The sequence below is a fragment of the Sus scrofa genome, chromosome 1, assembly GCF_054392235.1.
Source record: "Sus scrofa isolate SSC_HxYL_T2T_F1_AM1 chromosome 1, Sscrofa_HxYL_maternal_Yorkshire_Landrace_v2.0, whole genome shotgun sequence".
NCBI lineage: Eukaryota > Metazoa > Chordata > Mammalia > Artiodactyla > Suidae > Sus > Sus scrofa.
In genome coordinates this window covers 21,471,780-21,498,984 of record NC_139383.1, presented here as the reverse complement: position 1 = coordinate 21,498,984, position 27,205 = coordinate 21,471,780, and the positions used below count along the sequence as shown (strand labels likewise).

The following is a 27,205-nucleotide window of genomic DNA, read 5'->3' as shown; positions in this document are numbered from 1 at the left end:
AAAGACAAGCATTAGCATGATTGATTCTGCTCTCAAAAAGACTCATTTGAAGTTTCATATCCAGAAAATATGTCGGTGAGAGCCAGTGTGGGCGCGTATGTGTCTGCTTTGGACTCACAGTAGACATAACTTAGAGAGGCTAGAAACTCAACTTTTAGAAGACATAGCTCAGAAAGGAATCCAGTGTTCACTGATGCCATGGAAGACCACGATAATCCTACCATTTTCTCTCCCAACACACTTCCGCTTCAGAGGCCGCTGAAACTGGAAGGGGTCTGGGTGGTCACAGAGTCTGACCTCCGCACGTCATGGATGTTCTGTTCATTTCTGTCTCGTGCGTGTACCTGCTTTGCTTTATGTAACAAATGTTATATACAATTTTTGGAAGATTTTGCATGCCAATTAAATTTTTGAAAGGTGCGTCATTAAAAATTATACTGGGACAGTTGATTACATGAAGTGTGCCATGGTAGGTCTTTCCAGGAAGCAAACACTGATCCCAAGGCTGGAAACAGCCTCTGTAGGGCACCTCATGGTGCTTCTGCAGTGGTTCCTGTTGGTGGCAGTGTTCCACACGGGTGAGCATATCCCATGATAAAGGAAGTAGTGGTAGAACTTTGTCATTTAATAGCAAATCCCTTCCCTGAGGCTCACCGGAGCCTGCTTGCTTCATAACTACTGCTCCTATAATAATGTCTGGTATGTGGAAGAAACTCCCCTTTCTCCTACAGATATTTCTTCCTTATTTGCTTTGTGTCCTCCTATCTCACGTTTACTCGTAAATGCACGTAGGGCTTTCAGACATCCTGAATAGGCTTTTTCTCTGCTTGAGTGCTCCACTCTGTTATAATCTACTCACGGACCCATCCACGCTCATCCAGCAGACATGTTTGTCCTCTCCTTTCCTCCCTTCCACTTCTGGGGCCAAGAAAATTTCCTGCTAATACCTGACACTGTGATGGCACTTCTCCCATAAGACTGATCAGCACAAGGTGGCTGGATATTATGGTGACATTGAGCTGGCTGGGACCTCTGGGCAGCTGGGAAGATGGCATGTGTTTGTTTCATTGAGTCCTGACCCATGAGATGTGAGAATCACATTCAACCCAGTCTTTGACATTCAGGAGAGTTTTACTTCTGTATAGTTTTCCTAGAAATTATAGTAACTGATTAACTTATGTTCATTTGGTGGCATTGTATGAAAAATAAAATAGGCAGTAATCACATTTTAAAAATGCATTGATATGAAAGTTCTTGTTTTATGGAAATTAAATGTTTATACCCAAATAGGTTCTTCTTTTATACACTGTGAACAGGTGAAAAAATGGTAGGTATAGCGAGAAGTTAAAGGTCATTTCTTTTTTGTGTTTGTATTTTTATGTACACAAATTACATATCCTAATTAAGCAGTCAAACCAGGCAAAAATCCAGCAAGGGAAAAATGCAAACTTCATTCATTCCTTCCACAAATTCATTCCCATTCTCACAGGTAACCACTAGGAAAAGTTTGATGTAGATCCTTCTAGACAGTTTTCTGTACATTTACAAATGTGTGTGTGTGTGATATATGTGTACATATTTATATGCATTTATATCAACCCTCTCAGTTATACACAAAGATAGCATCTAGAAAATCCATCCATATGAGTATATATTTCATTCATTTTAATGTCTCCATGGCATTTCATAGTTGGTACAGTATGCTTTTTTTTTTTTTTTTTTTGTCTTTTTAGGGCCACACCACGGCATATGGAGGCTCCCTGGCTAGGGGTCCAATAGGAGCTGTAGCTTTGGGCCTACGCCATGGCCACAGCAACACCAGATCTGAGCCACATCTGCGTCCTACACCACAGCTCACAGCAATGCAAGACCCTCAACCCACTGAGCAAGGCCAGGGATTGAACCTGCAACCTCATGGTTCCTAATTGCATTCGTTTCTGCTGTGCCACAACGGGAAATCCGATTTTTTCTTTTATATTTTTTTCGATAATACAGTATGCTATAAATTATTGAACAATTATTCTAATGATGGATATTTTTGAAAACTTGTTTTCCATTATTTAAACAATGCTGCCTTGACTTTCTTTATAAATACATTTTTGCATACATACCAGTATTTCTGTTGTGTAAGTATATTTGCTATATCCACTAAATGTATATTTTTCAACATTTTGGTTTTTGTTTTTTTGGGTTTTTTTTGTCTTTTTGCCTTTTCTCTAGGGCCGCTCCCACGGCATATGGAGGTTCCCAGGTTAGGGGTCCAATCGGAGCTGCAGCCACCGGCCTACGCCAGAGCCACAGCAACGTGGGATCCTAGCCACGCCTGCGACCTGACCTGCACCACAGGTCATGGCAACACCGGGTCCTTAACCCACTGAGCAAGGCCATGGCTTGAACCCTCAACCTCATGGTTCCTTGTTGGATGTGTTCACCACTGCACCATGATGGGACCTCCTATTTTTCAATATTTTGAAAGATACTTTTCTATTGTCATCGCAAAAGGACCCTCAGTTTACACTCTGACCTCTGATTTATGAACATGACTGGTCTGCTCCTCGTCCTGATCAACCTCTGGGTGTGGTGGTGGTGGTGAGGGGTTTATATTCTAAAGAATGCACAGTAATATCCTGTTTCTTTGATTTCTATAAATTTGGGCATGTTTACATATTTTTATTGACTTTTTTTTATTATAGTTGATTTACAGTGTTCTGTCATGACCTTTTTTTTTTTTTTAATTCTTTGATTTTCTTTTTTTTTTTTTTTTTTTAATTCTTTGATTTTCTTTCAGGTTGTCTTTTTCAAAGTACAGATAAGTAAAACCTCCTTAGTACTGTCAACATCTGCCTTTGTTACATGTGTCACAATACTTGCTCCCAACCTGTTGTTGCTGTTTTAACTCTTTTTATGGTCTTTTATTTAAATTTTCGCATAGTCAGATTTGCCCATATTGTTATTTTTACTTCACTGTTTTGTGTCTTATAGAGGAAGGCCGAGCTTAGAAACCTATTACTTTCAATTGTTACACATGCTTTTTTTTCTTCTTCTTGCTGCAAATCTGTTCAACCATACTGCACATCTATTCAAATCAAATAGTGTAACACAGTGAAAACATAGGCAATAGCTCATTAGAGTCTAATAAAGAGTCCAGAAATCGACCCATGTGTATATTAAAAGAAGAATTTCACATAAACGGGGAAATAAATGGCATTGAGACAATTGATTGTTGATTTAGAACAAAGTAAAGTTAGTTTACTCCCTTGAATCATACATACAAATAAATGCCCTCACCTTGGCATGTAGGAGTTCCTGGTCTAGGGGTCGAATCGGATTGCAGCTGCCAGCCTACACCACAGCCACAGAAACACAGGATCCAAGCTGCATCTGTGACCTACACCACAGCTAATGGCAGTGCTGGATCCGTAACCCACTGAGTGAGGCCAGAGATCAAACCTACACCCTCGGGGACATTATGCCGGGTTCTTAACCCACTGAGCCACAATGGGAACTCTGTATGTATGCTTTTTTTTTTTTAACACTTAAACCTTTCATTCATTGGGCATTTATTTGTATGTATGATTCAAGGGAGTAAACCAGCTTTACTTTGTTCTAAATCAACAATCAATTGTCTCAATGCCATTTATTTCCCCGTTTATGTGAAATTCTTCTTTTAATATACACATGGGTCGATTTCTGGATTCTTTATTAGGCTCTAATGAGCTATTGCCTATGTTTTCACTCTGTTACACTATTTGATTTGAATAGATGTGCAGTATTTTTTTTGAATCTGATGAGAATATTTTTTACTTTCAGAATTCTATTGGCTATTTTCCTGTATTTACTCGTCTACAGAAATTTAGAGTATTGCTTGTGTATTCCATAAAATGGTCTATTGATATCTTCATTGCTTAAGCAAATATTAATAGATGCAAATAGAGATGGGCTGCATTTAAGAAGTAAATCGTAAGCCTTTTGTTGTTGTCGTTGTTGGTAACAGCTGAATGGCGGTACACTTCAAAAGTTTTCCCACAAATGTGGAGTTCCCCTTGCAGCTCAGCAGGTTAAGAAGCCAACATAGTCTCCATGAGGATACAGGTTTGATCCCTGGCCTTGTTCAGTGGGTTCAGGATCTGGCATTGCCACAAGCTGTAGTGTAGGTCGAAGATGCAGCTTGGATCCAGCATTGTCATGGCTGTGGCATAGGCCTGCAACTGCAGCTCCAATTTGACCCCTAGCCCAAGAACTTCCATATGCCACAGGTGCAGCCCTAAAAAGAAAAAGAAGTTTTCCCAAAACTGTATTGGTTAACACTCTTCAAAGTGTCTTTTAAAAACATTGGTAGGAAAATGGGTAAATTAGGTAAAGGTGATTAAGCAGTGCCTACTTCCAGTTATAAAATAAATAAGTCATGAGGATATAATGCATAGCACAAGGCATATAATCAGTAATATTGTAATAAGTTTGCACAATAACAGATGATAACAGCCTTCTCATGGTGATCACTTCATAATGTATAAAAATAGAGTCACCATGTTGTATATTTGAAATGAATGTAATATCTTAAGTCAATTATAATTCAATTTTTTAATAAATTAGATGTCCAGATAAGGAAAAATTAATAATCCTATCACTAAGATAAATATTCCTCGCTTTAGTATTCTTTAAAACTTGGCAGTAAAGCAAATTTATCCTGCTATTTTTTAGTTTATATTACATCATTAGAGTTGCATTCCAAGAGAGAAATATTTTGGCTCTGAGACTCATAAAAATGATATTTATTATTTTCAAATTGTTGTCAGTATTTCTTTCAACAGGTGAAAAGTTTGGTAAATACTGCTGAGTCTTATCAAAATTATACAAGCATATGACGATGCTTTACATGTAGAGAATTGCTCTGTGGAAGATGGTGGAGCTTTTAGTCCCAGCCACCCTTGGAAAGAATAGACACACTGAGGGTCAGGACCTGGCCCTTTAAGTGCAACCCAGAGAGAAAGCAGCTCACTTATTAGCCGTTCTCATGTGCGCCAGCCATTATCTCCTTATATCAAGTAAGCCTTCCTTGCAAAACCTAAACCTATTAACTGCCTGCAGGTTTAGGCTGGTTAATAAAAGGGTTGAGACAGCCCTGCTTCCTCTGCCCAGGCACCTCTTTATCCAGAGATAATCTCCCACACAGCGATGTATCAGTCAACACTAGAAAGATCCATTCCCACATAGAGTTTCCTTTGCTTCTGTATCTCTGGAGAGAGTCACAAAAAGCTAATGATATTGGTTGCCTCTGGGAGGGGAATTAGATGACCAGGGGCAGGAAGACTTCACGACTCGCCCTTTTGAGCCTTCTGAATTTTTGAAACATAAGAATTTGTTAGGAGTCTAAGATAAACATTTAAAAGAAAAAAACGAAGGATCCATTCTCTAAGTCGTCTTCCTGTAAATGAGGAGTCCATCACAGCGGCTTTTCTGGAATAGTGTGCTGGCACTTATGACACTCCTGCTGTTGGTCCACTGAGAAGACACCTGTGAGAACTCCATCACAGAGTACACTCTCCGCACCTTTGATCCGAAGGTGGATTGTCGTGATCCACGCTTTTATCTAATTCTCCCAATTTCACCAGATAGCTCTTGGAATTCGAATGCATGGTAGGGCCATGTGACAAGCGGGCCCCAAAAGAATTCATCTTCTAGCCTGCAAGGGACCAGGCTTTAACCTCTGTCTTTAGAACACTTGCTGCTTGTCCAGCCAGACTATCTTTTCTCCCCCCAACAGCTGCCACTGTTCAAAACCCACAAGACCATTTGAAGGGCCCAGTACTATTAAACAGGAACATTGCATTCTGAAAAGAGATACTATTGCAAAGAAAACCCACTTCCCTTTCCATAGTAAATGGGCTTTCTACAATTTAAAATAATTCTCTAAATTATAGAGACATATAAATTGAAAAAATATTTTACGTAAATATTAAACTTTAAAATGGTTACAGCTGAGTTGTAGGATCTATGCCTGGTTGTAATCTTTGGATAATCTCTCTTTTCCAATTTTTTTCAACAGCAGCATGTATCGGAGTTATAATCAAGAGAGAATGTTGCTTTTAGGCGTTCCTGCTATGGCTCAGTGGATTAATGATCCAACTGGTCACTGTGGAGACTACCATTCGATCCTCAGCCCAGCGCCGTGGGTTAAGGATCCTGTGTTGCTGCATCATGGCGTTGGTCGTGTCTCTAGCTCAGATTCAGTCCCTGGCCTGGAAACTTCCATATACTGAAAAAGAAAGAAAAAAGAGAGAGAGAGAATATTGGTTTTAAAAATAAACATCGGGGGAGTTATTATTTAAGCAAAGACTCATTAAATTGACAACTCTTAGAGTCACAATGGGCCTCGAGAGATTATTGGCATAATGTTAAGTGGAAAAATCAGGATACTGATTAAAGTATCAGGGAAAAGGAGGATGGAAGTGATAAATTAGGAATATGGGATTAACAGATACAAACTACTATATATAAAGTAGATAAGCAGAAAGGAGCTTATAAATGTCGATTTATAATTTTATAAATCAACCATACTTCAATAAAAATAAAATCATGCCAAATCTTTAAAAGAAAAAAAAAAACCTCTTATATGTGTTTATATCTGTATTTTTAATTTTATTGAAGTGTAGTTAATTTACAATGTTGTGTTAATTTCTTCTGTATAGCAAAATGACTCAGTTATACCTTTATATATTCTTTTTCATATTCTTTTCCATTATGGTTTATCACAAAATATTGAGTATAAATCCCTGTGCTATACAGTAGGACCTTATTGTTTATCCATCCTATAAATAATAGTTTTCCTCTGCTAATCCCAAACTCCCAATCCGTTCCTCCCCTACTTCTCTCCCTGTTGGCAACCACAAGTCTGATCTTTGTGAGTCTTGTTTCTGTTTCATAGATATGTTGATTTGTGTTGTATATTTGATTCCACACGTAAGTGATGTCACATGGTATTTGACTTTTTCTGACTTATTTCACTTAGTATGATAATCTCTAGGTCCATCCATGTTGCTGCAAATGGCATTATTTCATTCTTTTTTAATGGCTCAGTAATCTTCCATTGTGTCTTCTTTATCCATTCATCTGTCAATGGACATTTAGGTTGTTTCCATGTCTTGGCTATTGTGAATAGTGCTACAATGAACATGCAGATGCATGTGTCTTTCCAAATTATAGTTTTTGTTTGGGTATATGCTCAGGAGTGTGATTGCTGGATCATATGGCAACTCAATTTTTGTTTTTTGAGGAAGCTCCTTACTGTTTTCCATAGTGGCTATACCAATTTACATTTTAACCAGCCTGTAGAAAAGTATCCTTTTCTCCACACCCTCTCCAGCATTTATTATCTGCAGACTTTTTACTGATGGCCATTCTGACCAGTGTGAGGTGGTACCTCATTGTAGTATTGATTTGCATTTCTCTAATAATCAGCAATGATAAGCCTCTTGTCATGTGTCTATTTGCCGTCTGTATGTCTAAATATTTATTTAGATCTTCTGCTCATTAAAGAAACTTCCTAGGCGTTCTCATCGTGGCACAGTGGAAACAAATCTGACCAGGAACCATGAGGTTGCAGGTTCAATCCCTGGCCTCACTCATTGGGTTGAGGATCCGGCGTTGCTGTGAGGATCTACTGTTGCTGTGGCTGTGGCGTAGGCGGCCACAGCTCTGATTAGACCCCCAGCCTGGGAACTTCCATATGCCGCTTCCCTATGCGGCGGGTGTGGCCCTAAAAAGCAAAACAAAACAAAAACAAAAAACCTCCTAATGGTTTGTTGCAGACTGAGGTTATAGTAGTATTTTTTTTCCTTTTCTCTATTTTTCAAATTTCCTTCATGTAGTTACATAAAGGGTAGTTACATAGAGGGTGTGTGTGTGTGTGTGTGTGTGTGTGTGTGTGTGTGTGTGTGTGTGTATTTAAAGCAGTTATCTCATTCTGTAACACCTTGAGTTATTACTACCCAGAATGGATTTACAAATATGTTCAACTATTCTTTGAACTTCTAGATAGATGTATCAGAATGTGACATGGCAGGAACTAGACTTGTTCCCACAATAAACATTAATTCAAGGGTCCTCCACAGAGAAATGAGAAGGCTGCTTCTTCAGTGATTCTCTTTCTTGGGTGCTCCATTTACTTGCACAGAAACTTAAAAAAAATTAAAAATTTAAAAATTTTTTAAAATTGCAAAATGCTGCTTTGACCACTAGAATTGTAAGGGTGGCTTTATGTTAAGAGTAACAAAATCCCATCCGGCATGTGATCTGATTTCAATAGAACAACGTTTAGGAGAGCATCCTCATTTGTTTAACGTAAGTGTATGTGCCATGACAATTAAACCCTTTTATATAAAGAGGAAATGAATTCTTCAGAATTTCTGTATAAATCAACTAGAGGTATAGGAAAGTAATACTTTACATTTGTGAAAAATTCCATATTTTATATTATCTGAATGAATTCACAGGAAAGTGAGGAAAGTTTTATATGTTAGTTTGTAGAGGAAACTTTTATGGAAAAGAATTATCTTTACCTGAATTCCATGACTTAAAAAATAGCTTTTCCTCCTACTCCCTCTCAACAGTATGAAAACAAAAATTCATTGCAGTTTTAACAGGAAGAAGAAACTAGAGATAACTTCAAATGTGAGTTTCAGGAAAGTTTAGAAAAAAGGATGGGTGAAAAGCTTAAGTATCCTGAGGGCACAGTTAATCTATTTATTGCTTCATCAACTTGAAGCCTAAAACCAAAACTGTCATTCTGTCAGAGAGGCAAATGTCTCCGGTAAAACTGAACTTCATGTACTTCAAAATGAATGCAAACCACTGACTAGTACCCAACTTAAGAATCATTTGCATTTTCAGTGCCTCTCACCATAAAATTTTAGAACCGATTTTGAAAATAAGGTGGCCAATGTAAACAGGATAAAGATGTCCTTCTCTGACTGGACAATGCCAGAAAATATGTGGGGTTTTTGACCAGATCTGAGCAGTGCATATGAAAAGAGGTTACATTACTGAGCCTCTCCTCTGGCTTTGTCAGCATATTATTTATTGCCTTCACAGTTTTAGTTGGTCTTCTTCTTAGCTAACATAGAGGCTATGCTGATGGCTTGACCTTCCAACAGAATCTAGTCTGTGAACTCTTTCTCTAATGGGATCTGTGGGCAAATAATGTCTGCAGAAAAAAAAAAAACAGAAGATCTTACAGTGTCCTGCTAATTTTTGGAAATTAAAAGCAAGAGACTTTCCAGGAAAATGTTGGGCTTTCAAAGGTTCTCCATCTCTTCTGGTCCAACGGCTATTCACTTTGTTGCCCAACCCAATTCTTTTTTGTTTTGTTTTGTTTGTTCATTTTATGGCCACGCTCACGGCATATGGAAGTTCCCAGGCCGGGAATCAAACCCGAGCCTCAGCAGTGAACCAAGCTGCTACAGTTCAATTCTTAACCCACTGCACCATGGCGGGAACTCCCCAACCCAATTTTTAATGTATCTCCTTCATCCCAAAGACATTACTGATGGGAAGAGAAAGCCTCTCCTGTCAGCTTTCCCCACACTTGTTCTTTGAATCCAGGACCGAGAGAAGAGTAGGACATTATGGGAGGTTTGGTGTATACTTTGCAGCAAATTTGGAGAGGCCTAAAAAAATCATTAAATTAGATGAATTTGAATTTAATTCCTAGAAGAAAATGAACCTAACAAAGCGGGGCCCTTTGAAGCTCCTGGTGTGAAGATATGGCAGGTGCAATATGCTTGTACCTTGGCGTGGTGTGTGCATGTGTCTGGCACAGAGGGAAACTGCTTCTCATATCACCTTCAGGGTCATCACTGGGCTCGCTTTTCTAGTAATTGCAAAAAGTTCCTGCTGAGCCCATTCTCCTCTAGGTCCCTTTGTGGCAAAAGGCAAATATTTCTGAGACAACTGTAACCATCAAAGTATAGCCTGGAAATGTGGAACAGGACTTTTCTCTGGTCCACATTGATCAAAACTGGCAGATGTAGAAATCCAACTGATTATCTTTCCCATTGCATGCTACCCAGAAGGCATCCAAAGTACCCTTTGAATGAAGCATGGAGGAAAGCATGTTTTGATCTCACCGTCTTGTGTAGGTTAGGAACACAGAGTCTTGAGCCTGGCATATCCACTTCCCAGCTCTCTGCCTTGGATACATGACTTTACATCCCTGTGTCTCAGTTCCATATCTGGACAAAGGGAATACAGGAGTACCCACCTTGTAAGATTATTTCGAGGGTTAAATGAAGTAGTATATGTATAGCACTTGGAGTTGTGCTAGGCACACAGTAAAATTTAATATCATTAGCTGTTATTTATTATAATCTGCCTCTCTTCCCCATTTTATATAAAAAGCTTAAGAGATTTTCAGTTAATCTTAAAATATTTTTATAGAATTTCCATATTTTCCTTTAGGTTATGGCTGACTATTCCTAGAAAGCATGATGGGATGGCCTATCAGATGGGGTGTCATAGATTTGTATATATTCAGTTATAATTAACATTAGGGGTATCATGATTGAACTCTTCATTTACATAGAATTCTTTATAGAAAGAGTTGTCAAATAACTAAGTGCCCCTGTATACATGTACGCAGTTGTTCACCTGTTCAGCAAATACTGAGCACAGAGAGCAAGCCAGGTTCTGCCTTGGTCCCTGGAGTTTAGGACACATCAAAGCCCTCAGTCTCACACGCTATGTTCTCATAAGGGTGACAAACCATTAGCAAAGAAAGGAACAAATAAACATGATCATTCCAGATAAGGCTAAGTGCCTTGAAGAAAATGTAACAGGATGCTATGGGGAGGACCAGAGGGGGTGTGGACAGGATGGCTAAGAAAGGGGTCTCTTGAGGAAATAAAGTGAATTCTGTCATTTAAATAACAAGAGGGAGCTATCAGCACAGTAGGGAAAGAGGAGAGCACTCCCCCTAAAGGGAATTAGCTGAGGTACAGGGAAGAGCTGGTGCAAATGGCTTGAGGCAGGGAAGAACTTTGCAAGATCAGCGGGCAGGAAGAAAGCCCAGGTGACTGAAATAGTACTGTTGTCTCCATTTAACAAATGTAGAGTGTGGAGATGCCCAGACCTGCCCAAGGTTGTGATTGAGGTGGCGTCAAGAATTGAACTCACAGTGGACACATCTCTCCTTTAGTCACAACATGTTTGCTGCTTTGGGAAAGCTTGGTATATCCTGTTTTTATTGTGACTTGGAAAGTCGAACAGTCAGAAGTAATATCACCAGCCCCATGCATCCTTCACACAGCTTCTCCAATTATCAACTTATGGCCAGTCTTATTTCATTTGTTCTTTTGTCTTTAATTTTTCAGTTTTCAATGCTTTGATTCAACACAGCAACAATTATTAAGTAGAACTATATGGGGTTCCCATTGTGGCTCAGTGGTATGGAACCTACCTAGTATCCACGAGGAGGCGGGGTTTGATCCCTGACCTTGCTCAGTGGATTAAGGATCCAGCATTACCATGAGCTGTGGTGTAGGTCACAGATGCAGCTCAGATCCCACATTGCTGAGGCTGTGGTGTAGTCCAGCAGCTGCAGCTCCAATTTGACCCCTAGCCTGGGAACCTCCATATGCCATAGTACAGCCCTAAAATGCAAAAAAAGAAATAAGTAGAATTATATGCTAGTTATTGTATTCTGTGAGCATATAAAAGTGAATAAACTCAAGTCTTTCCTTATCTTCTCACAATCTAAAAGGGGATGCAGGAGTTCCCATCATGGCTCAGCAGTTAATGAACCCGACTAGTATCTATGAGGTTGCGGGTTTGATCTCTGGCCTCGCTCAGTGCGTTAAGGATCCAGCGTTGCCCTGAGCTATGGTGTAGGTCACAGACCCAGATCCCATGTTGCTCTGGCTGTGGCATAGGCCAGCAGCTTCAGCTCCAACTTGACCCCTAGCCTGGGAACCTCCATATGCCCCGGGTGTGGCCCTAAAAAGACAAAAAAAAAAAGTTCCAAAAAAATAAAAAGGGAGTTCCTGTCATAGCTCAGTGGTTAATGAATCCGACTGGGAACCATGAGGTTGCCAGTTCGATCCCTGGCCTCACTCAGTGGGTTAAGAATCTGGAGTTGCTGTGGCTGTGGTGTAGGCCATCGGCTACAGCTGTGATTAGACCCCTAGCCTGGGAACCTCCATATGCCTTGGGTGCCGCCCTAGAAAAGGCAAAAAGACAAAAAAATAAAATAAAAAAATAAAAAAGGATGCACACCTATGCAATACACACACACACTGTAATCAGTAATTGGTATAAACCAAATGTTATGGACACACAGAAGAGGAAATAATTTTTTTTTTGTCTTTTTTGTCTTTTTAGGGCAGCACCCACGGCATATGGAAGTTCCCAGGCTAGGGGTCTAACCACAGCTGTTGCTGCTGGCCTACGCCACAGCCACAGCAATACCGGATCCAAGCTGCATCTGCGACCTACACCACAGCTCTTGGCAATACCGGATCCTTAACGCACTGAGAGAGGCCAGGGATCGAACCTGCAACCTCATGGTTCCTAGTCAGATTCTTTTCCACTGCGCCAAGATGGGAACTCCAGAAGAGGAAATAATTAATGCTTTCCTGAGAGGTGGAGAAAAAGAAGTTTGGGGAACTCTGGGAATAAGATTGTAAGAAGTAGAGATGGGAAGCAAGATATGAGTAAGGAAAAGTGGAGAGCATTTGGGGGCAAATGATTAGAACTCGGGGTGTTTGGAGAGTAATTATGGAGTTAGAAACATGGTTTGGGCCATATCCTGAAATGCCTCAATCAGCACTCTAAGAAACTTAAATTTTATTTTGTCGGGAGTGGGGAACAATGCAATGATATTAAAAAGAACTGGGATAAGGAGTTCCCGCCATGGTTTAGTGGATTGAGAACCCGAATAGTATCCATGAGGATGCAGGTTCAATTCCTGGCCTTACTCAGTGGGTTAAGGATCCAGCATTGCCATGAGTTGTGGTGTAGTTTGCAGATATGGCTCAGATCTGGCATTGCCATGGCTGTGCTGTAGGCTGGCAGCTGCAGCTCCAATTCAAGCCCTAACCTGGGAATTTCCATATGCCTTAGATGCAGCCCTTAAAAAATAAAATAAAATAAAAATAAACTGGGATGATTGAATCTGTGTTTATAATAATAATGCCATGACAGTGTAGAGCATGGATTTGGTCTCCAAATCTTTGAGCATGGGACAGGGAAACAAATTTGGAGCCTGGGCAGATGAACATTAGATTAGGCAAGACAAAGGAAATGCTAAATAGTTATGTAAATGTGGAATCACAGAAGTAGGCTGAAGAGGTGGATCAGATAAGGCCTTCTGGGGAAGGTGAGTTTTGATCTTGAACATAAAAACATAAGTGGAAAATGGAGGGAGGGGAATTGCAGAATTAGGGAACAACGTGTTCAAAAGCTGAGGGCTACAAAATCACAAGGAATGTTCAGGAACTCACAAAGGGAGGGGTGGGGACGTGAAGCCAGTCTGGGTAGTGTGCTCTTTTTTGTTGTTTTTTTTGTTTGTTTGTTTTGGTTTGGGTTTTTGTTGTTGTTTTAGCTTTTAAACTCATGGTTACAATTTATTATAGCAAAAGGATACAGATTAAAATCAGCAGAAGAGGGAGTTCCCTTCCTCAGTGGCTCAGCGGAAACGAATCTGACCAGCATCCATGAGGATGCAGGTTCCATCCCTCGCTTCGCTCAGCTGGTTTAAGGTTCCAGCTTTGCCGTGAGCTGTGGTGTAGTTCGCAGAGGCGGCTCAGATCTGGCATTGCTGTGGCCAACATCTGTAGCTCCTATTTGACCCCTAGACTAGGAACCTCCATGTGCCGCAGGTGTGGCCCTAAAAAGATTATAAATAAATAAATAAATAAATCAGCAGAGGAGAGAGACACATTAGGGCAGTGTCCAGGAGAGTTTTAGGCTTGAGCTTCCAGTTGTGTTCTCCCAGTAGAATCATAGAGACAACATTTACTGCTCCCGGCAGTGGTGTATGCTAGTGTGCATGGAGTATTGTCAACCAGAGAAACGCACAAGAGCCTTGAGGTCCAGCGTCTTTATTGAGGGTCAATCATATAGACTTAGCTACTTGGCTGTGGGACTAACCTTAGTTTCTAGCAGGAGTCAAGTTGATCTTGCATGGCCCAAGGCCCTCACCATAAATCATGTTCTTATCAATGGACTATCTGGCATGGTCCAAGAATATCAGGTAAACAAGGACATTTTTACCAAGCAGAACATTCCAAAGGCTTAGAAGTTACCCCCCCAGGAGCCAAGGACAAGGAAAAATATCTTTCTTAGGGAAAGATCAATTGTTTATTAAAGAGCATGCCTCTCTACTCTCTTCCTGTATGGGTTCCCCACACTCCATAGTTCACCCTTTAAAGTTGTTTCACTTGAAAGGGCCTAGATTTATTTCAGGTCTCAGAACTGAAGTTGCCCCTGTTTTATTCCAGGTTTTATTTCTAGCAGGTAGCATGCTCTTAAAGTAGTGCCAACAAAAGGTGGTTAGGGCTGGGATAAATTCAAAGACAGGCAGTTGAGGCAGGACTTAGACTAATGGGATATGGAGAGTGAAGGAGAGAAATAGCTGCAAATCTGAGGTTTCTAGACTGAAAGTGTTTTCAAAGGTAGAACGTCTAAGATGGAAAGTGTAAAGGCTGGTTCACAAGAAAATGTAATTTGTATAGTTGTGCACATGTGTGGTATGTTGCCATAGAACATTTGGAAGGAAATGTCTAGCAGGCATTTGGAAACTCAGGCATAGAATATACATCAGCAAGAGGTGACCAGAGGCTGAAGCTCATGAAATAGTGACTATTTGATGATGTTTTCCTTTTATAACGACACACCAGGTATAACCAAATCCTTTATCTCACTCTGCTCAATACAGATCAGATTATGACTCTTGAGAATAGGGATATTTTGTGTATTGATCAGTCTATATCCCTGATGGATAACCAGCATCTCTTGTATAGGGCTGTCTCTGCTTTCCCAAATGACATTTATAGGAGTATTCTGTCATGACAGTAATTTAGAACAGTAATTCAGCTGTGGATGCAAGAGCTGCCTTTGATCATAAACATTACGGTACCTTCTTCACTTCACTGAATCCAGCGTGCGTTTCTGCCACATCACAGAGTTTCTGTTTCTTATTTCAGGTTCCATCGTCCTTAATGAAGCACGAGACTCTTTGGAAACAGACTGATCATCTTTGGGGGAAGCCTCAGTTCCTGAAAATCTGATATTGCACTGGGATGTGAATGTGTGTGTTTCCGTTTAACTTGTGGTGAAGGAAGCATGTGGAATGTTCTCCCCACCTGTACAGCTTGGATGGGGATCACAAGCAAAGGGAAGGGTGCAGCGCCCCTGCTGGTCAGCATGTGAACTGATGGTAAGGGACACCATAGTTACGCCCGTTCTTCTTCATCAGGAGTTTTAATCAAAGACGCGCAGAAGACAATCGCTGGTTCCCTGTTGCCAGAAAGCCAAATTTTAGAGTGCGAGTTAAAGGAGAATGGGGAATGGAATTTCTGAGTACTGGAAAGGGGTGGGGGATTAAAATCAGAAAGAAAGAGAAATACTTCATTATGTTAATGAAAAAAGGAAATTGAATCATAGGTGTATTTTTGAAGTAGGTTTTTAGTAGTTGAGAACTTATATAAGGGATTTGGGAATTTAAAAACCCAACGTGGATTTCCTAAAGACCTGATCCTAGAAGAATATTCCCGTTTCGCCATGATATTGGTACAGTGTAGTACCATTACTTTTTGTTGTGCCAGTGAATCCAATTGCCAGAAATCAGTCCGAGTGTTTTCATGTATCATTTTCCTAAATGCAAGAGGCTTTTACTGACTCTTAATAAGCATGCTTACCCAAGTTTTGTTGCATGCTTTAAGTAGCATAGCTATACACACTTTACATTTTTAAAAATACTCCTTACCTAATGTACCAACCTTCCATAAGGATAGCAGGACTGGGAATAAAGTCAGATGGAATGTGACCCTGTAAATCTATAGCAAGCTTTAGAAATAAATCTTTTGGGCTTTCCCTAGCTTATCTCCCAAGTTGGAACAATCATCCTTAATCTAAGGAAGATGGTATAGACAATCATGGCACCTTTATAAAAAGTCTGAATCCAAAGTTAAAACTTAGGCAAAATGCAACTGTTTTGCCCGCAGTTAGCTCTGAATGGGGATGGAAAGAACTATTTATTTTCCATGCTATGTTAAGTAGGATGGCTGCTATTAAAAATAAATAAATAAATAAAGCCCATGGATTAAAAAAAAAATACTCACCCAAAGACTTAGAACACAGAAAAATTTTGCTAAGTTGTGAGGAAAACCTCATTTGGTATTTTAAGAGTCAGCAGATTGCATCCATAAATGTAGTGTTGACTTTCAATGCAAAAGAATCAGTGAGATTAAAGTTATGGGAAGATTTCCCTATGAGCCTGCCGTCAGTATTGTTTACATTAAGACACCCTCTGTTGTCATCTTGCTGTTTTCCATGGAGTCACAGGCATAGCATGGCTTCTGTTCCCAAGTACATAGGACCACATGTATATACCACCTTGCATTTAATTGTTCTTTCATGATTGTTTTGTGCCCCTTTTATTAAAAACACATGAGATGTACAATAAGCAAAGACGTAAATAGACTTTATTTTATTCTGAGTTTGGACTAGAATTTTCTGACATGATTCTGGTTTATTATATGTAAAACTGTAACTTCCAATTTCAACTAAAAAAGCAAACATTTCGGAGTTGCCTTCGTGACTCAGCGGTTAACGAACCTGACTAGGATCCAGGAGGATATAGGTTCAATCCCTGGCCACACTCAGTAGGTTAGGGATCCAGCATTGCCTTGAGCTATGATGTAGGTCACAGACGTGGCTTGGATCCCGAGTTGGTGTGGCTGTGGTGTAGGCCAGCAGCTGTAGCTCTGATTCAACCCCTAGCCTGGGAACTTGCATATGCCTCAGGTGCAGCCCTAAAAAGCAAAAAAAAAAAAAAAAAAAATGCAAACATTTCATCTAGTGGATGAATCTGGATCCTACCATTCATTTATACTTGAAAGACCCACTTGAAATTAGATGATTTTGCAACTAAAAAAGGTAGGCAGCATTGTTGCACCTCTTGCTGTACTCAGCCATGGGCATTAATAAAATAAAACTAGAATTCTCCACTATTGTCATTTCATTGATAGAATAAGACACATTTTTTGCTTTGAAAACATTTTTCTACTTGCCCTGCTGGAAGTTTTCTCTATTTCATAATGTTTCAATGCAGTCATAGACTTTAACTATGTTCCAATTTTTTGCTGAAGTTGTGTTTTTCCTTATATCGTTTTGTTGTCATTTTAGCGTCTTGGGAAAAATACTAAGGAATGTAGTGTTATTTTCATTTTCTCTACCTAAAATCTTAAAACATTGTTTTGATTTCTAATCACAAAACCTCTGTAAAAATGGTAAATATGACGTTTATCACTGTTTTATCACTGAAGATACACATTTTAGAAAGTCTCTCTTTGGTTGATAAAAGGAACCAAAATGTGATACAATTTTTTTTATTCCCAATAGTGAGATGTACACAGTACAAAAATGAAACTCTGGTCCCTCAATATAGTTTTCCTTGTATGACATGTCACATTTATGACATACTACTCATACTTTTACTTCTAGTGACTGACATCTTAAGGAAAGGTTTTAGAAGTTTAAAATTCAAAAAAATTAACCACTACTAGTTTAATACTTACGTATTAGAACCATGAATTATTTCTTTAAATAAAAAGCCATGTAAAGAGTAGAAGCATTATGAGCTAAGCTATATTTTGCAGAATGAAGCTTTATTTTAACAGCTAATTTTAAAGGGCAGTAACATTGCATATCTACCCTAGTAGCCCATCTGGAGGGCTCTTGCCTGGCAGCCTTAAAAGAATGCAGAAATGTGGACCACTCGCCATAGCATTATGTATCTGCCTAATGCCAGCCTTCTGCAGTCCAACCAATAAGCTGTGGTTCTGTGAAAGTACATGGGTATGTGAATGGGGTTGTTGTAACACAACACCAGAGTTTTCCCAATTGAAAGTGCAACATTAGGCTGACATAGAAGAAGCCAGTAGGTTTTCCTGAGTCCCCGAGATATGATTAAGGAAAGAAACAAATCCGTCTCCAAAAAGGTTCCAGGCAGGAAAGAACTAGACAGACTGTAAAAAACCAGAGTGGCCATTTTCATCCTTTTTTAAATGCAGAAAACGAACGTGAACATTAAGATAGTAAGAAGATGTCATGAGCTTTATCAGCATCTTCATGGTCATTACCAGTCAGTCTGACAAAACTAGTTCTCTGGTAATTAGCGTTAATTTTGGGCAGCCCTGCCTGATAATTTCCTGTGTGCGTGAAATATCTTGCATTCTTTTTTGCTCAAAACAATTTACCTTTATGTTAATTCCTAAAATTATTCAAATGAAATCCATAATAATCTGAGTACTATTTTGGGTATTTGAACAGCTCTTTTGAATGGAGGAAAAAGCACACTCATCTATCTGATTTACCCAGAAAAACCAACTTTATTAGCACCATAATCATATCCTTTATTAGCATCATGATTGTAATCATGTATCTTTCTCTTACATTAGTAAATATATTCTGTTAGTAGAAAGGTCTGAATGTAAGTGAGTATCTGTTTATTTAGAGGAGTTGAATACAGCCTTTCAAAAATCACCACATATGAAGAATGTGAGATAAATCCTGAAAACCCATAACCTCAGATTTTACAACCTGCAATTAATTCAGTGCTGCATTAGCACTTTAAAAAATACAGTAGGTTACGCTTGAAAGAGAGAAAAGTGCTGCATTAACACTGCCTATTCTAACGTATACCACATCTTAACACACAACAGGCAATGTATTTATACTTAATATAATGAGACACAGATTTCACAAATTATACTGTATTCACAATAGAAAGCCTCAGGCTTATTTTTCACAGTGAGAGTTCTTCAAAAATTATGTCTTTAAGAAGTCCCAGCAGCACATTTCACACAGAGAAATCTTCCTCAGAGGAGGTGAGAGGAATCAAGCTAGTACAAGATACACAAATTTATATCATTGCATCAGTATAGTAGCTTAAACATTCCTAAATCCAATCATGTTATTAAGCCTAACATTACTAGTGAAAGTTTATACTTTGAGACAAGAATTAATAATTTCTTCAGGGAGTTCCCATTGTGGCTCAGCAGGTTAATAACCGGCTAGTATCCATGAAGATGCAGGTTTGATCCTTGCCTTCCTCAGTGAATTAAAGATCTGGTGTTTCTGTGAGCTGTGGTGTCAGACGTGGCTCGGATCCCACATTGCTGTGTCTGTGGCGTAGGCCAGCAGCTGCAGCTCCAATTCTACTCCTTGCCTGGGAATCTCCATATGCCACAGGTGTGGCCCTAAAAAGGAAAAAAAAAAAAAGAATTAATTTCTTCACATCATTAGAGAATGCTATGAGCACTGAGAAACAATGAAGATACAATTATTTACCAAGTTTTCCCTTAAGCCCTTAAAATGGCTAATCTTCCACTATTAGGTATTTGAGTATATATCACATTGTTTTATTTGACAAAGCAGAATGAACTTCTAGAGCTGAAATATGTCTTAGAGGGGAATGCAACAGCAAATCAAATTAATAGGACCATCTTTCTAAGAGAAAGCACATCTCCAGAAAGTTGAAACACGAGTTTCAATGACCAGCATGAGCCTCTGCTGTAATTTGGGAGTGATGCACGGGTGGCAGGACAAAGGAAGAATCCTCTGGAACCATTCTTATTTTCACTTTCTGTTTACTTTTTGTAGTGGTTAAGCTCAAGCTCTTTATGGAAATGCAAACCACTGGTATTGTTCCTAGAAAACAACTTACCGATTTTTCAAAGACAGGGTCATCTCAAATTAAGAAATCCTATTGTATACACTGTAAGATTTCTAGGAGAAAAAAACAAGGAGACACCTTTTCCCACTGAAAGCCAACCCCACAGGCATATGGGTCATTTTTTAGCTGTGTTAGGATCTACCGCACACACAAAAAATGTCATTTAGCTTGTCACCTTGCTAGCATAGCTGCAACATGAGCAAAGGACTCGCACAGGTGTTTCTCAGTGTGGGTACTATTGGCATTCAGAGTCAGGCAGTTCTTTGTTGTGGAGGAATGTCCCACACATTGCAAGATGTTTACTATCTCAGGCCCTGATGACTAAATGCCAACAGTATGTGCAGTCACCGTAAATACAGAAAGTAAAAAGCACTCCCCCGGGTTCAAATCCCCTCCTAGGAGGGCAGTACCTCCTCCCTTAAATACCACTGTCTATTGCAATTTGAGGACACAGGAAAAAGTGTCTATTTCAAAACATCATCTTGACTGCCTTGCATTTCTTTGACCCCAAACAATTTCTTCTCCCCTCATTTTTCCAGTCCTCTGCTTTGAATCAGCTTTAGTTTGCCAGTTCTTCAAACTTGGGGTTATTGGGTGGTCCTGGCAGTTCCAATGGGCATAGTCACTTGGTTAGTCCCTGTATGTACTAAAAGGAGAGATTTTAGTTTCAAATTAAGCAAACCCCCCCCTTTTTTTTTTGCACCTCACAGTTTTCTCTCAGATGTACCCTGTTAGTCATAATCCTTGTCGATGTCATGCAGAGCCTTGCATGGCTTAATCACAAACACGACAGCTAACAATCCACATAAACAAAACTGGTGGTCTATGAAAATCATCATTGGATTTCACCTGGTAAACCGCATCCCATGGATTCCCAAACAACTGCCTGTTTATTCTGTTAAAGAAGCATTTAGTCCACGTGCAAAGGCTTGAATTCCCCCTGCATCAATATAGTCATGCAGTTCCACTTTTCTCAGATTGATGAATACTAAATTATGAAGTTAATGAGGGTGAACTGTGAATTGCATGCATGTCATTCATACTTGAGCAATGACCATACACAAAACAAGATGAGTTTTACCTAGGTGAAACCTTATTATACTATACTAACAACATAGAAACATACTCTTTGTAACTTTTTATGACCAAAACGGAATGATATATATGTCTTGAAATTATTCGATGAATTGTGGCTGACAGATGGAATTAAGTTAGCCACTTTAATTTTTTTCAATATTAAAATTTCTAAACATGTTTTTCGAAGCAGAGCAGCTCAGAGTCGATAACGGTCATTATATTGTGAACTTTTAGGTGGTGCTTAAGAATTCTTATTCAATACCAGTATTTTTTTTTTTTAAGAGTAAGTTGAAGGGAGTAAATGAGGCAGAATGCCACTCCACCCTCAGGTCAATTTTGTGGTATATGAAAATGCCAATAAATACTTGTGCCACTTGCCAATTGGGAGGGCTTTTCCCTTCCTGGACGTTTTGTTTTAGTTCGACTTTGTGTCACATTGCTTAGAGAGCGTCCACAAGGAGAAGTTGCCGTGGCAACGCCAACTAGAGTTCAAAAACAACCTGAGTGATCTAGGGTCAAACCACTTTCATCCCTTAAAATATAGGCACTAATTTTCATTTTTTAGAATGTATTTCTTCTGTGGCTTAGAAATGTGCCAATATGTTCAAAACATTCTGCACCGATTTCACCAGACTTAGTACCTACTAAAAACTCAAACTCGTCGTTTTTTCTTCTATGTAACGGTGACTTTTAAATAAAGGACTATATGCATTTTGTTATTTCGAGCTTTGGTGAACATGATAAGAATAATGAGCTGTGATCGTTATCAGACTGACTGAATGATTCCTAATTTCCAATGATTGATCTCATCCTGTATTAAATTGCACAGGTATCATATCTGTGGCTGTAAATAACTGGAACTGTATGCTGATTAACATGACAGTTTCTCCTTTTTTGGTTGTTCTTAAACCTGTACTGTATTATAGAATGTGGGTATAAATATCTACAAGTATAAACACACATGTATATGTAATTCCACTATTGTAGCCTGAAAGACTATGTATTATCTTTTTTATTCTATATTGGTGTTTGTGTTATTTAAAAAGCAAAACCATGCTCTATTTAGTTGTATAATATTACAGGATACTTTGTTGTGCACAATTCCAAGTGCCTTAGAACATTGTTTAGCTTTCTTAAGTATATATAAATACATTAAATACATATATGTATAAAATTGGAAAAAGTTACCTCAATAAAATCATTGGGACATCCCCAGCTTTAGTTTGTTCCAATTTCTATTATATTCAGACAATGCTGAGTACATTTAAGTTAAAAGTTCACAGACTCCTTGTCTGTAAAGCAAGAATAATTTCATTTCCACCCAATTTAAAATTTTTTGTATGTAAGTCCTTGTGGTTTGTATTTTTAAATATCTGTCTGTAGAATGACTGCTTTAAAGATCAACTTGCCGTATATTTTAAAAATTTGCTGTGTTTTTATATCTGAGGATATTTGATGTTTTCATTGACATGATAATGTGTAAAAATAAGATAGTCCCTTTAGCGTTTCTAACATAGAAAATAAACTTCCTCATTATGCCTTCTAGTTAATGTATTACAAGCAAGGAGAGTTCTTGGGAAGGTATTTTGACCAGAAAAGGAATTGGGATATACTTTTCATGTTTTTCAACCGGGGTTACAAATTGTAAATTAGCCTCCCTCAACGCCAGGACAAGGGCAAAGTATAAGAGGAAAGTTGAAAAGTAACTTGTGTACCTTCACCCTAGACAAGACCTGTAAGAGAGAAGATTAGTACCAAAAAATTAGTCTGTACTTGAAAATTGACCCTGAGTACGTTGTTAGAAATTAGTGATATCAGGAGTTCCCGTTGTGGAGCAGTGGTTAACCAATCCGACTAGGAACCATGAGGTTGAGGGTTCGATCCCTGGCCTTGCTCAGTGGGTTAACGATCCAGCGTTGCCGTGAGCTGTGGTTTAGGTCACAGACGTGGCTCGGATCCCTCATTGCTGTGGCTCTGGCATAAGCCAGTGACTACAGCTTGGATTCGACCCCTAGCCTGGGTACCTCCATATGCCACGGGAGCACCCAAGAAATAGCAAAAAGACCAAAAAAAAAAAAAAAAAATTAGTGATATCAGGGAGTTCCTGCTGCGGCTCAGCATGTTACGAACCCGGCTGGAATCCGTGAGGACGCAGGTTCAATCCCTGGCCTTCCTCAGTGGGTTAAAGGTCTGGTGTTGCCGTGAGCTATGGTGTAAGTCACAGATGCAGCTCGGATCTGGCATTGCTGTGGCTGTGGTATAAGCTGGCCGCTGTAACTCTGAATTTGACACCTAGCCTGGGAACTTCCATATGCCACAGGTGTGGCCCTAAAAAAAATAAATAAATAAATAAAATAAAATAAATTAATGGTACCAGTTTTATTGATTTGAGCCCCCCCCCCCTTTCTTGATGAGTTTGGCTAAAGGTTTGTCAATTTATCTTTTCAAAAAACCGACTTTTAGTTTCATTGATCTTTTTTTTTATTGTTTTCTTCATGTGTATCTCATTTATTCCTGCTCTGATCTTTATGATTTCTTTCCTTCTACTAACTTTGGGTTTGGTTTGTTCCTTTCTAGTTGCTTTAGCTGTAAGTTTAGATTGTTTATTTGGGATTTTTCTTGTTTCCCACTATAAACTTCCCTCTTGAGACTGCTTTTGCTGCATCCCATAGATTTTGGATCATTGTATCTTCATTGTCATTTGTCTCTAGGTATTGTTTTTTTTTCCTTCTTTGACTTCTTCAGTGATCCATTGGTTGTTTAGTAGCATATTGTTTGGCCTTCATGTGTTTGTGTTTTTTGCAGTTTTTTTTTTTTTCTTGTCATTAATTTCTAGTCTTTTAGTGTTGTGGTCAGAAAAATGCTTGGTATGATTTCAGGTTTTTTAAATTTACTGAGGCTTGATTTGTGGACCAAAATATGATCTATCCTGGAGAATGTTCCATGTGCACTTGAGAACAATGTGCATTCTGCTGCTTTCAGATGGACTATTCTATAGGTATCAATTAAGTTTATCTGGTTTAATGTGTCTTTTAAGGCCTGTGTTTCTTTATTGAATTTCTGTTTGGATGATTTGTTATTAATGTAAGTGGGGTGTTAAAAGTCCCCCACTGTTATTGTGTTACTGTTGATTTCTCCTTTTATGGCTGTTAGCAGTTCCCTTATATATTGCAGTACTCCAGTGTTTGGTACATATATATTTACAATTGTTATGTCTTCTTGGATTGATCCCTGATCATTAGGTAGTGTCCTTCTTTGTCCTTGTAACATTCTTTATGTTATACAATGGAATGTTACTCAGTCATGTAAAAAAAACCGAAATAATGCCATTTGCAACAACATGAATGAACCTAGATATTATCACACTAGGTCAATAAGTCAGAGAAAGACAAATATCATATGAGGTCACTAATATGTGGACTCTAATAAAAATGATACAAAAGAACTTATTCACAAAACACAAACGAACTCAAAAGATTTCAAAATCAAACTTATGGTTACCAAAGAGGAAACATTGAAGGGAGAGATAAATTAGGAGTTTGGGGTTAACATATACATGCTACTATATATAAAATAAAAAAGTAAAAAGGACCTACTCTTTAGCACAGGAAAATCTACTCAATACTGTGTAATAACCTATATGAGAAAATAATCTGAAAAGGAACGGATATGTGTATATGCATACCTAATTCACTTTGCTGTATGTCTGAAACTAAGACAACATTGTAAGTCAACTATACTCCCAATAAAATTTTTTTTTAATTAGTGGTACATCTCCAAGGTAGGTATAGTAATTCAACAACTACTTTCCACTTTTTCTCGTACTAGGTTCTACATGAAATATAACTTTCTAAAATCTAATGGAGGTAAGTAATGGAAATTTTTTTTTCATTTTTACAATGCTTTATTAGCATCAGATTTATTAAACTATATTAAATTTGATTTAAACACTCTATTAAAGTTGATTTATACATGTCCCTGAGGCCAGACATAGCATGGAGTTGCTGCCACCAGCACTGCTGTCCAGACAACCAAGTCATTGCTCTGTTTATGAGTTTTGAACTCAGTTCTACAAAAAGTAGGACCTAATAGTAGAATACATAAAACTCTAGAGAAAGGTTAAGAATGTAATGTTTGTGTGAAGTATTTTTTTTTTCTTTTTCTCTTTTGCTAAAAAACAGTACCATTTCTGGGAATCTCCATGTGCCATGGATTCAGCTCTAAAAAGCAAAAAAAAAAAATAAAAAGATTTGTGAGCTTTTTATAGCCTGAAGTTAGAATGAATAAAACTGAAACAAATGAAGGAAAACTCAAAATTCATTTTATAATTACAAAGTCACAGTAAAGAAAATTAATTTGGATTAATACTTCCAAAGTGTATATTCCTCGATGAAATGTATGTACTTTTGACTCTAAGAATGGGAGTCAGTAAAGAGAAAGCCAAGCAATATCAAGAGGATATGCAATTAAACAGAATTTTAAAGAACATACAATTATTGGGGACTAGAAGCAAGTAAAAGAATGTAATACAAGTGACATGAAAGGTACCAGAAATTAAGGGAGAGCAAAAGGATTAGGATTCCAGGAAGTTGGGTCAAGATGCAGTCTAACAGCATCCCATGATGTGAACGCAATGTGAAGCAAAGCACGCTTTCCCTGACAAATCCCAGATGCTGGAGGCCCTAGTTTCAGGAGATGGCCATTTTAAGGCAACAATGACATTAGGTGAATACACTTAGCTGGGAAGAGAATGACTGCTCACCTTCACTGAGTGCTGATTACAAGCCAGGCACAGGTCCAAGCAATTAACATGTCATTTCTCATTTAATCCAACAACAATCCAATGAGGTGTTAATGACATTATCATTCCCATTGTACATTCAGGTGAGTATACTGAAGCCCACTTGCTCCAGGTTACACGAGGAGAGTAAAGGAAAAGCCAGAAACTAATTTTGGCTAGTATAGCAAGCATACTGTTACCATTTAATATCATAGGAGGAAATTTGTGCTTCAGTGGAAAATGAGGCATTTTGTTTTTAGACAAGCAGTCCCTTCCAATTCTGACTTTATGTGGGCTTTGCATCCTTCCTTGTCTCTGAGCTCTTTTACAACGTTGTAAGTTGTAGAAAGCTAACAGCAGCAGAGAATAATTCTTCTCTCTAGACCCACACATCAACTCCGCCCAGTGGAGGTTCCACTGTATTGTCCTGATCATTGGGGAAGAAGCCAATTTTGTCTCTATTTTCACATCTTCTTTATATTCTTGCTCTGTAAAGGTCTCTGTTCTTTGAATTGTCCTCTCTACTAATTATAACTTCCTACCGGTTCCGTTATTAATACTGTGTTAAATAAAATCTTTAACATGCACTCACTTTTTGTATATATGTAGGAGAGTTATAACTATTGAAAAAATTAGCCTTTAACATTATTTATTGAACCAGATTATATTAGTATGTAACCTGCCCCCTCCTTGGCTTTTGTTTTAAGTATTTTTTTATACATCCAATGTAATACTGCAAATCCTCATTATAAACATGTAAACAATGAAGAAATATCGAAAGAGAGCTTGAAAGCTCCCTGCTACTCCAGCTCGTTGTGGATTGTTGCTGTGGATGGTTTGGTGCATAGTCAACCGGACATTTTTCTATGCTCACACTAAGATATTTCAGTGTAAAATATTTTTCTATTTATGATTTTTTAACAAAAATTGTCATCTACCATAGTTTTCTGCGACCCATATTTTTTCCTACTTAGTGTTTATTCCCATCAATGTGCCTCTTCCTTAAAATGACTTCACAATAGACCGTTCTATGAATTTTTTAAACAAATCTTTTACTAATGGAATTTTAATTGTTTTATTTTTCTTCAATACAAACATTGCCACAGTGAACATCTTGGTCCATCTATCCTGATGCACTTTCTTTTTTGTAAATTAAGTACTGATAGGGATGGAGTAGGATAGTTACACACATAGTTGTAGAATAAAATATGGTCCCCAACAGGAAACCCAAGGAACTTTTATTGCTCAAGAAAGCCATCAGAACAAAGCAGGCTTGCTTAACTAATAAAAGCATGAGATATGCCTCACGTCATTAAGTGAAAGATAAAATGAGGTCTGCATTCAAGTTCAGCAAGACAATTACCCTTAGAATCAAGGGCAGGAGTTTAAGGACTGTC

The 27,205-nt window shown here is 38.5% G+C and overlaps 1 protein-coding gene across 1 annotated transcript in view; it reads left to right on the top strand.

The window, feature by feature from the left end:
* PHACTR2 (phosphatase and actin regulator 2) overlaps positions 1-22,243 on the top strand; it is a 284,620-nt gene extending 262,377 nt beyond the window's left edge. The window contains exon 13 of the mRNA XM_021087139.2: positions 15,198-22,243. Within this exon, the coding sequence (XP_020942798.1) occupies positions 15,198-15,213 (16 nt within the window). The 3' untranslated portion in view covers positions 15,214-22,243. The remainder of the gene's footprint in view (positions 1-15,197) is intronic.
* Positions 22,244-27,205: the final 4,962 nt, after the last annotated feature.